Genomic DNA, 11577 nt, shown 5'->3' on the forward strand with positions numbered 1-11577 from the left:
TGACCCAGGACAGTAAAAATGGAAGTTGAACATAAACTAAGATTCAAAATATCAATAGGTTGTAGTAACCTATAATTTGTTATTTTCCAAGAAAATCTCATAATATGTTAAGTCTTAAACTTTAGAAGCCAATGCAAATTATCCAAAACTCGGAACTAGAAGAAAAGCGAAGGGAAACACAACAGGGTAAATTGAAGCAAGAGCCACTCATCAGGAGTCACTTCCTCACGAAGCCTTCAGATCATCCAAGCCAACACTAGCCTGTGTCAAGAGAGTAACTTTCATGAGCCTTTAAAAACTAATATAGCTCTACAAAACTCGAGGACATGTTTTTGCAGAAAAAGAAAAGTTCGATAAAACCGAAGTAGACCATATGAATGCCACTATTTCTGTGCTAAAAGTTATGTCTCTCAAAACTCACTAAACTTCCTGTCCCATTATTTTAGACTTGTACCTCAAAATTCATAATCTTACAGTTACTTTCTTCATTTATCCAGGAGTACGTTGTCATTTCAAAGCTTACTAAAGATATTGTGACCGGGATAGAAGTTTTTTCCCCTCTACTATCTTCACAACGTTTTCTAGTCAGTCACAAATCATAAATTTTACAAATAAAATATAGCCAGACTCCAATACTGAAGATTAGCAGGACATAACATTAAAGCAGGTCAGTCAGCTCCACAGTGGTACAAGACACCTTACCAGAAACTTGTGATTCTCTTCAAGAAAAGGAGAAAAGGATATGCAAAATTTTTCTATGTCAGCATAAATATCACCGCTGCCCCCTATCACCTCCATGAACTTCTTTCTATCTGGAGCAAGCTTCATGGCAACCTGCAAAGAATGTTAGAGGTCAAAAAGTATCTTTGAAGGTCTAAAAGGTCAGACCAACCAAAGAAAAAGAGTCAAAAGTAACATATTGGAACTAATACTGAATCCAAGTAAAGTTTCCATTTTTATAACTAATTTTGCAAAACACATATTGGAGAGAATTCTAATAATCCAAATTAAGTTTCCATTTCCACTAATAATTTAAGAATAACAAGGGGGATAAAAATACATTACAGTGAAACTTGAACTAGCAAGCCAGCCATGCCATTTCTTCAGGGTCTTGCCATAGGCATCTGTACAGGCCTGTGACATTGTCCAATCCTTATGCTCCAGTAAGTTGCGAAACAATGCCACCAAGAAATCCATTGCTCTGATGATCAACCATAATTAACATCACACATGTGAAGGAATCACATTTTTCAAAGCAAATAAAATAAGACAATTTGGTCAATGGCAACCATAAAAGATAAGCTCCCTTTGAGATTCTTCACGCAGATGCATAAGACGGTTTCAGACAAAAACATTCTAGAAAACAACAATATTTTTTTATAAGTAGATAAAAATAAAATATTCAGCATTACTGTTCTTGTTAAAACCAATAATCTTTAGTTTGAACATGATTAGGAACTTATTGCTGAAGGAAATTCAAGACTTCCTTTCAGGTTCTTAGAGCAGCACATTGACAAAGAAGGCATATGCCTCCCTCCCATTTTTTGTTTAGGTGCAATCCATAGTGTTAGCATGTGACATAGTACTATAACCCTGTGACATACTCCTATTAGTATCATTTACCTTGTCAACCAAAGAAGACCATTGGTGCAACTGGATGATGCTTTCGCTGTTTTAGCTGCAACCTCTGTTCTCACCATGTCATACAAGTGGTTGAATTCGGACGGTTTTGAAGAATATTTAGATTCCAATCTCTACAAGAAGAAAATAACACAGTATGAAGTAGGAAAATATTGTTTTTGAAACTCAAAGAATAAATATGTCAATTCAGAAGATCACTTTTATCTATCCATGTTTAATATATCCAACATTACCCAAACAATTTAGAAGCCAGAACTGGCTAAGCATAAACAGAAGTGGAAAATATCATAGATATGCATTGCATGAATTATCATATTGACAACATCACAAATAATAAGTAATTCATCTCAAAGACAAACTAGCAAGCTTGACTATGAAAAACACATGATAAGGATATCTTACCGATATGTTTCCTCCGATATCAGATTTAACAAGGGTCATAGCAGCTCCAAACTTCTCTGCCATCAGAAATAATGAACTGATGTGTTAGTTGTCTAGGAAACACGCCCAGATTTTGGCAAGTACTCATGCTGTATATTTGACGATGGATTATACTTCATAATTATATATCACATGACAAATTACAGATCACCATAACATTGAGTGAAAACCAAGAGTCAGGAAGTTGTACAAGTACATATTCTAGGAGAGAAACAACCCCCCAGTTCAAATCAAGAATGAAGTGTCGAAAGTTTGAGAATGGGGCAACTACGGATTGGCAAAATTTAAGACGGAGTATGCAGTTGCTTTCATAGACATGACGATGCTACCACTTCTAGATATAGTTTCATCATCCATGACATCTAAGTTATGGTATCATGGTATGAGGGGTAAGAGAAAGCACCTATAACTGGCAGTATCTGCTTGCAGACTTCCAAGAAAGGCGTGGTCAGTATTTCCCCTTCCTCGAGCTTCACATGCTGTATTCCTTCCAAAGCAGGAGTGAACGCTGTTCCCTCCATTTATATTTTCTACTGTACAAATCACCCAAGATAAATAATAAGCAAATAAATGTCTCAGATTTCAGATTGAAGCAGAAAAAACATGTCCTAAACTTCGAGTAAGTGAGGAGACTCGATCGGGGGTAAAATAAGATAAATTCGAAGCCAGGAATAGAAAGCGAGATTAAAATTCACCAACCCACTATTTGAAATTTAAAACTAAGATGGGTATTTACCCCGATGACAATGCTGACTGAATTAGACTTGCTACACAATGAGGATTCAGACTTCAAAGTCATATACATATTTTTCACTGTCTTATACATGGAAATAAAATTACAAAGTACGAGTCTTTATTGAAAAAGAAATAAATAGGCATACAAAGTGAAAGACAATTAGTCAATCCATGCTAAGTATAGGACCGCAGACGGCAGACGGCAGACCTATAATCACAGGCGAAGTATGTCATTGTGAAAGACAAGCATTTGAAGGGCACACATAATAGCGTAATTTTCATGATAGTTCTCTTGATCCCGGCACTCTTAGAAACCAAACAGAGAGAGGTCCGCAAATTGATATGTGAGAGACAGAGAGAGAGAGGGATCCAAACGTACATGGAAATTGTAACTACGACTCGTGCGGTCGAGGACGTCAGAGATGCTACTGAACTCCTTAAAAGACGATTTGAAAGAGAAATCAACACTCCTGGGGGAAAATGGGGAGAAAGTAGAGGAAAATGGGGGGCTTGATCCGATGGAGGAACTAACCTTTTTGATAAGATCAGGAATGGTCCGAAACTTTGACGAGCAATCTGATCTGAGTCGAATCAGATTCGGACCGAGTTTTATTAATCGGATCGTGTCGATTAGTCTGTTACACGTCCGAGTGCGGTGAGAGCGAATCGATCTCCCGCGTCCCCATGGGCCAAAATACGTAACTTTCATATTAATTTATTTTTTTAAAATAACTACACGTTACTTATATAAATATAATTATAAATATTATTTTTTTTTAAAAAAATAATAATAAGTGACACCAGCAACTTTTTTTTTTATAAATAATTGTGCTATCCCATTAAAAAATTATTTTTAATTTTACATGATTATGCTTCTTTTTAAATAAAATTATAAAATAATTATAGACTAATTATACCTTTATTATTTTTAAAAAAATTCCATCATCCTAATGTTTTGCTCCTTTTTCTCATCTTCTTTAACCCGACTCTCTCTTTTTCTCCACCTTACACAAGTTGATGTGTGGATCACCCTGACCCACACGATATTTGTGTGCATAACGCCACATGTCACCGCTCAACTTCCGCCTCTCTTTTCACTCAACCGCCACGCACATGGTATTAGTGTCCAGATCTTTTTTTAAACAATATCAAATCTTTTAATTATTTCATCTTTTAATTAGTGTATACCCTACGTAAAATGCATCAGCTTTGCACCTAGAAATTGAGATTTTAGAATAATTATTTTTTAGAATGCAACATTTTTTAATCATTTCGAATTTATCATGATTCCAAAATTTTTAATTGGAAATGTTACATTAAATTAGATTTATTTTTATTTTTATTTTTCCAAAATACTATCTATATTATTTCACACACCTCCACTTTATGTCTGTCTGTATTTATTTTTATTGTTATTTTATAGGGCTAATAAAACACGAATATTCTCTACTTATAGGAGATATATGAAAGAGCAATGGCCAAAAAGTGAATAAGGAGAAGACTTCTATGATTTTTAGTAGGACAGTACCAACAAACTTGCAAGCTAAAATCATGTCATTCTGGGGAGTTCAGCAATACCAACATTATGATAAATATTTGGGACTTCTTTTAATGGTAGGCGGAGGCAAACATCATGCATTCTCTAAGATAAAGGCAAAGGTTTGGCAAAAACTACAAGGGTGGAAAAGGAAAGCTCTTATCACAAGGGGGAAAGAGGTTCTTATTAAAGCTGTAGCACTCTTTATCCCCACTTACACTATGAGTTGTTTTAAGCTTCTAATTTCTTTATGTCATGAGTTGGAGAATTTAATTGCTAAGTTCTGTTGGGGTCAAAGAAAAGTAGAGAATATGATAAGGTAGATGTGACGCCCCCAAATTCCGTTTGGGATCGGACGGACATTTGAAGCGTCGAGACATGCAACACAAGGTTACCTGCCCCCGTTCATGACATATAAGATGCAATAATCCTAACATGCATCTAACATTATGCAATATTCGCAGCGGATAATTTTTTTTTTTAGCAATACTATGCACCAAACTGAAAATATCCAAATACTTAAAACATACTTCATACATAAAGATCCATTGAATAACTAAGATCACAACACTATTCCAAAATAGTTATGATCCAAAAGTACTGGAGATGCAACTCCATCGTACAAGTAGTAATTTAACTACTATATTAACATTAACGACGCACCGTCGTTCAGTCGACTGTGTCTAGTTGGTCAGCTCCTGATCCTCCTTCAGGTCCTGTAACAAGATCTACCATTCGGGGGAATGGTAGTTGGGACTACCACAGTGAGATTTGATTACAAATCTCAGCAAGTTAACAAAAAACTTCCATACAGACTAATGATGCATGTATGACAGTAAAAGCATAAATGCATAATCAAATTCATAAGTAATTAAAGCATAACTTAGCGTACAACATAGCATAATTGACATAGCTTAAATTGAATCATGAACTGAACTTGACTTGACATGAACTTGATCTGAAACTTGACTTAGCATGAACTTGCTCTGAAACTTGAATTTAACATGAAAAATACATACTCCACAGTTGTTGTGGCCCCATGTATTCTACGTGTAAATACATACTCCACAGTTGTTGTGGCCTCATGTATTCTACACAAACTTAACTTAACATTAAAAATACATACTCCACAGTTGTTGTGGCCCCATGTGTTCTATGTGTAAATACATACTCCACAGTTGTTGTGGCCCCATGTATTCTATACATCACTATGCAGTTAAATACATACTCCACAGTTGTTGTGGCCCCATGTATTCTACATAAACTTGACTTAACATGAAAAATACATACTCCACAGTTGTTGTGGCCCCATGTATTTTACGCATCACAATTGTAGTTAAATACATAACCAACTTGAGATAGTAACATTTCGTAACATGGCATAACATATAACAGACAACATATTTAACATGACATATTTGTAATGTATAGTAATACATGACAGAATATATTGTGTAACAGATAAAAATTGATGACAGAATAAATTCTATATAATAGACAATTACATGATAACTTGGCATGGTATGACATATATGATAACATACATACATACACTGTAATTCTTTTACTTAGCACACATACACAGTAGACTGCTAGTAAGTTAAAAGCTAACTTACCTCGATCTCCGCGTTTCTTATAAAACTTCAAGTGCGATCACGAGGAACTGTAATTAGTGATTCTAAAAATTAGAACTAAATCACTAATAATTTGAAATATGGAAAATATTAACTTAAAGAGTAAAATTTTCATTTTACTCTCTACATGTGGGAAATTGACCGTTTTACCCATAACTTAAGGATTTTGCATACTAACTTCAAAAGTTTCCAAAATTTACATTCCTCATGTAAATTTTGTCCTAAACTTAAATATCAACTCATAAAAATTTAAAACAAAACACAACCATGAAGAACACACTATGGTCGAAACATCCATAGGCCATTTCCCTTTATTTTTGTTGCAATTCCTTCCAACTTCAAAACTCATGCTTAAACCAAAATTTTGCAACAAACATCTTCCAATCCTAAGTTCAAAACCATACTTAAAACATCCATTTAGAAAAATCTAATAATCAACACCAAACTTTTTTGTAAAAAGATCCAAGCATTTGAATCACAAGTTTTGACCTTAAATCAAAACATCTCCAAGAATTTCAAAAATCAAATCTTACTTCTAACATATTCATAATATCATCCTAACATCAACCATGCTTTAAATCATCAAACTAAAGTCACCAAAATCACAAAATAACATTTGAAGTTTTTGGTTTTACACTTAGTCCAAAAACAGGAGCTTTTTCCTCAACTAGTTTTGATAAATCTCTTGATCTATGACTTATAAATATATGATCTTCAAACCAAACCATTACATGGTTTAAAAAGATGTCCTAAAACATATACAAGCTTCTAATTCAAGATCACATGGTTAGAAATTAACCAAAACATAAATTTAGCCAAGAATATCCACACTTTGGCTTATCTGAATATCTCTTTGCATAAAATTTCATATCTTTGAAACTAACATCAAATATCTTCAAAATAATAATATAACATGTATATAAGATGTTTAGGATCCTCCAATAAAATTATCAAAGTCATTAGAATAGGTTTAGACCACCAAAGAGTTAAATTTTCTCAAAACAGAAACTGTTTTTCCTCTTCCAGTTTCTAAGTTTCTAAATCTAAGAACATCTTTCATCAAAACCTTTAATCATGCAAAAATCCTCAACCAATGGTCACATATACATGTTAACAATACTCCATAAAAATTTCGGATCAATATCTATCCATTAGCTTGGTCAAAAACTCCAAACTATAACATATTCTCCAGTTTATCTCCCAGAATGACCTTTCTATAGTTTACACAATATTTGACTGACCAAATGATCTTCAAATGGGGCAAATAAGATATTCATGTAAACTAGACTAAAAAAGGAACAACTTATATGAAGGAGACTTTATGATAAAATACTTACAACAGCTTCGAAATGGGCGTACAAAAGATCTCCTAAAATCTGTCCGAGAGAGAGTGTTTGATAATCTTTTATTAGAAGGAGTAATTGAAGATAAGTTCATGGGTGCTGGCTAGACACATTTATGGACGAGATAAGGGAGGTGATAAGGCTGGAGTTGAGAGTTGAGTGTGGTTTTCTCCTACCCAAAATATCTATAAAAGATTATCTCATAATATTCTATCCAATAATATCTACAAAAATCAACTTAAGATATTTTTATCTAATAATATCTATAAAAAATCAACTCAAAATATTTTTACCCAATAATATTCACGAAAATTACCTCAAGATATTTCTTTTTATCCAATAATATCTACAGTTTTGAACAGACGTTTTGTCCGAAAATGTGAAAAAATGTTATTGCGCCATAAGACTTTAAATAACCCTCCGAGTCTAATGGCACAAATTATAATACATTTTGACACTTCTAACTATCTCCAATAATCAAAAATACACTTCTGATACCATAGTAAATAATAACACTAACTATGTAGTTAGACAAAAACCTATACGATTAATGGATTCGTGAAAACTTATGGGTTTTTCACGAGATTCCTAAAGTTAATAGAAATTTCACAATTGAATTTCTAGCAGGCTGTTACAGTAGATGAGTTGAAAAAAACTTTGCAATCCAAAAGATCGAGGGGGTACGGGTTTCAAAGACTCGTACACTTTCAATATGGTTCTTTTGGCCAAGCAAGGACGAAGGATTTTAAAAGAGAAAGACTCACTACTACATGCTATCTGTAAGGCAAGGTACTTACCATCCACAACTTTCAAAGATGCCAAGTTGGGTGCAACACCTTCGTATGTATGGAGGGGAATTTGGGAGGCAGAGAGATTATTATTACAAGGGTTTCGTCAGAGAGTAGGTGATGGTAAGGCCATTAATATTTGAACCAATTATTGGTTGCCTCATCATAAACTTGTTCTAGTTCCAGCTTTTGTTTCACAAGAACAACATAATTGGACAGTTTATGAGTTGATTGATGTCCATACAAAGTGGTGGGATATGGAGAAGGTTTCCAGATTTTTACCCCCGAGAGAAGCATATGAGGTCTTCAAATTACTACTTCCTGCTGATAATAGTCCTGATACTATAGTTTGTGAACCAAAGAATGATGGCTTGTTTAGTGTTTGAAGTGCCTATAGACTGTTCCTAGTATCTAGAGAAGAGAGACAGCTTGGTAAGGTGTCTTATGGAGAGGAGCAAAGTAAAATTTGGAAGCTTCAAGTTCCTAACAGAGTCAAGATTTTTGCTTGGAAGGTTTGTCAAAATGGTTTGCCAACTTTTAAGAATCTATAAGTAAAGAAGGTGCTGACAGATGCAAGATGTAGATGGTGTAACATGGAGGAGGAGGACATTAATCATGCACTCCTCTATTGTTTTAGACTCAAAGATGTCCTGCTTTCTCAACTCAATTTCTTACAGGAAAATGTAACTCAAAAGGACTTTATTCATGTTGTGAATCAAGTACTTCAAAGAAACAAAGCTGGGGAACTAGAAAAGTTGTTTTTATGTGCTTGGAGAATTTGGTATAGCATAAACCAATTCATTTATGAGAACAAGAGGATAGCTCCAAAACAGGCAATCGACCATGCTCTCTTAGTTGCCAATGAGTACAAGTTTGTAGCAAAAGAACAGAAAAAGGGAGTTCAATCTAATGGTGGTTAATGGTGGTTAGATCCCTCCACTTGTTGGTTCTCTAAAATTGAATGTTGATGGAACTCTTTTTCATAATCAAAGTAGATCTAGTGTAGATCTGATTCTGCAAGATGCTACTAGACAGGTTCTCTTTACAGTTATGTCTTCCATCGGGAATTCATGAGCTTCAAGTGAAAAGTAATACTTTATTAGTTGTTCAAGAACTTACAAAAGTAGAGAAATCAATGTCTATATGGGAGAGTCTAATATCTGAGATCAGAAACTTGTTGAAAAGAATTCCTAAAGTTGTCGTACAGCATAGAGGCCGAATGGCCAATGCTGCAGTTGATTGTTTGGCAAAGTATTTTTGGCATTTGCATGATTTAATAGTTTGGTAGAACTCTTATCCTGAGATTATTTCCCATATCATTGAACATGATGCCATGTTATGGTTTATTTTTCTATGGATGAAGTTGTTTGCTTGTTATCCCAAAAAAATAAAAAATAAAAAATAAAAAATGGAAAGTTGGCCCGTCTGGAACATAGGCCCAATCACACCCTAAGACAAGAACCCGAAATCGGACGGTTCTAAAGCCCTTACAAAAGAACACATTAGAGTTAAAAACCCTAACCTCACTATCCCGACTCCTTACATTTCCTCTTCTTCAAGCTCCGCCTCTCTTTCACGATCCCAGAATGGTGAGCTTCTCTCTGCAACTCTTCACACGGACGAGCCCTCCTTTGATCTTAATCTTTCTTTTCGTCTCTTCCTTATGTAGCCTTCGGGCTCGTATTCTGATTTCCTATTTTCGTTTGGATTTTTCTGTGATTTGCAGCCTTTCAAGAGATACGTGGAGATTGGAAGGGTTGCCCTCGTCAACTATGGCGAAGACTACGGCAAACTCGTCGTCATTGTGGATGTCCTTGACCAGAACCGAGTATGCCCCTTTTTTTTATTGTTATTTCCTTTGTGCTGTTAAATTTATTTCACTCTGTTGTTTGCAATTTGGTTTATGGATTTATCTTGTATATATTTCTCGATTCAGAAGGCCTAGCTGTAGCCCGAGTTTTGAAGCGGTGTAAGAATTATTGACATTAATTTTGTGTGATTATAATATATTTAACATGTTGTGTGTTTGATTATTCTTGTTTGGGGCTGAACAAAAATTTACCCTTGTTTAACTTTGATGGGATGTAAGAAGCATTTTTTCATCTATGGATTTTTGTTGAGTTTTTGGAAGGCATAGTTTATATGTTCGACCTCACTATTCTTACTGAAAATTAAGCTCATATCGCAATCTGCCTTGCATTTGTGCCCGTTTAGTGCTTCCTTTTGCCCTAAAAATTCTCATGCCTGGTGTCTTTTGAAGTTCTGGAAGGAAGTAGTATTTCTCCTTTAAGAATTGTAGCGAGTCAGTAGATTCCGATGCACTGTTTCACATCATCTTTAGACCTTCTTACCATGCACTCGACAGGTGGTTGCTAATTATTAGCCATTTCATGATATTCTTCATCTGCCGGTATAGGCTCTCGTGGATGCCCCTGATATGGTGAGATCTCAAATGAATTTCAAGCGGCTATCTCTGACAGACATTAAAATTGACATCAAGAGGGTTCCTAAGAAGAAGGAATTGCTTGAAGCTATGGAGAAAGCTGGTATGGATTATCAGCTGCTTTTCAGTGTGATTCTGATTTTCATGTTTAGTTGTTTGCTTGTAATATATACTTCTGTTTATGTCTTGACAGATGTTAAGAAGAAGTGGGAGAGCAGTTCCTGGGGCAGGAAACTAATTGTTCAGAAGAGAAGGGCTTCTCTCACTGACTTTGATAGGTTCAAACTTATGTTGGCAAAGATTAAGGTCAGTTACAATGTGCCTCTATATACCTCTAATTAGGTGTCGTAAGTTACCTATAAAAAAAATTAGGCGTTGTAAATTATAAATGTTATACTTCATGAATTTTTCACTAGGTAAAAGCTGTACCATAACGGGTGTTGGCTCTCTTCCTTTTGCATTTTTACCATGATATATTATTTTTTTGTTATTTGGTGTAGTTTTGAGAAGTATTAACATTTTGTAATTTCGCTATGTTGATATATCTCTTTAATATGTATGTGCAGAGGGCAGGACTGGTAAGGCAAGAGCTTGCAAAACTGAAAAAGGAGAATGCTTCTTAAGCTTAGTTTTTACATGGATTTTTCGATTTTGTTATGAATTTTGTGATGTTGGCTTTTGGATTATTGATATTATGTAATGAATTCAGAGTTTCAGAGCAGCTTGATTTTTTATATGTTTCTGACTAGACTTGATCTGAGGTCAGTTTTCTGGTAAACCTTTTCTGATCTGGTTGTTCTGTTGATGTTACTCCATACGTCAATCTTAATGTGGGACATAACTGGGGCGTACTTTTTCAAGGTTGGATGGGTGAATATGATTTTTATGTGGCCTATTTTATGTCCCGCTACAAAAGTACGGTTATCAGTGTGTTGCGATCTGAAGTTGCAGTGTTGTTGAATTGTATTTCTTTTGTCACGTAGCATATTTTGCTGAGATTAATGCTTGGCCATAG

General features: G+C 34.8%; 2 protein-coding genes across 6 annotated transcripts; one reads left to right on the top strand and one right to left on the bottom strand.

Moving 5' to 3' along the window:
- On the bottom strand, positions 1-3504 carry LOC122300664 (glycolipid transfer protein 1-like). 5 transcript variants are annotated; one of them, XM_043111479.1, is made up of 8 exons: positions 3350-3500; positions 3197-3253; positions 2486-2612; positions 2044-2099; positions 1624-1754; positions 1066-1201; positions 703-834; positions 1-261 (listed from the first exon to the last, which is right to left on the bottom strand). In XM_043111479.1, exons 3-8 carry the CDS (start codon positions 2601-2603, stop codon positions 226-228), a joined length of 609 nt encoding a protein of 202 aa, XP_042967413.1. In that variant the 5' UTR covers positions 2604-2612; positions 3197-3253; positions 3350-3500; the 3' UTR covers positions 1-225. The 5 variants fall into 5 exon arrangements, with proteins under 5 accessions (XP_042967413.1, XP_042967410.1, XP_042967411.1 ...); XM_043111476.1 differs by having other exon boundaries at positions 2486-2615; XM_043111477.1 differs by having other exon boundaries at positions 3197-3504.
- Positions 3505-9553: 6049 nt separating this feature from the next.
- LOC122300665 (60S ribosomal protein L14-2-like) lies at positions 9554-11340 on the top strand. The gene is made up of 5 exons (XM_043111480.1): positions 9554-9708; positions 9846-9947; positions 10536-10665; positions 10756-10868; positions 11129-11340. Exons 1-5 carry the CDS (start codon positions 9706-9708, stop codon positions 11183-11185), a joined length of 405 nt encoding a protein of 134 aa, XP_042967414.1. The 5' UTR covers positions 9554-9705; the 3' UTR covers positions 11186-11340.
- Positions 11341-11577: the final 237 nt, after the last annotated feature.

The sequence above is a fragment of the Carya illinoinensis genome, chromosome 2 (assembly GCF_018687715.1).
Source record: "Carya illinoinensis cultivar Pawnee chromosome 2, C.illinoinensisPawnee_v1, whole genome shotgun sequence".
NCBI classification, from domain to species: domain Eukaryota; kingdom Viridiplantae; phylum Streptophyta; class Magnoliopsida; order Fagales; family Juglandaceae; genus Carya; species Carya illinoinensis.

Excerpts from the sequence above, each read along its gene's own strand:
- LOC122300665 (XM_043111480.1), top strand. Across the intron at positions 9,948-10,535 it reads ATGTCCTTGACCAGAACCGA|GCTCTCGTGGATGCCCCTGA; the intron begins GTATGCCCCTTT and ends CTGCCGGTATAG. Across the intron at positions 10,666-10,755 it reads TGAAGCTATGGAGAAAGCTG|ATGTTAAGAAGAAGTGGGAG; the intron begins GTATGGATTATC and ends ATGTCTTGACAG.
- LOC122300664 (XM_043111477.1), bottom strand. The coding sequence starts at position 2,603 with ATGGAGGGAACAGCGTTCACTCCTGCTTTGGAAGGAATACAGCATGTG. Across the intron at positions 1,755-2,043 it reads ATATCGGAGGAAACATATCG|AGATTGGAATCTAAATATTC; the intron begins GTAAGATATCCT and ends TTCTTCTTGTAG. Across the intron at positions 262-702 it reads AAGAGAATCACAAGTTTCTG|GCTAGTGTTGGCTTGGATGA; the intron begins GTAAGGTGTCTT and ends CTCTTGACACAG.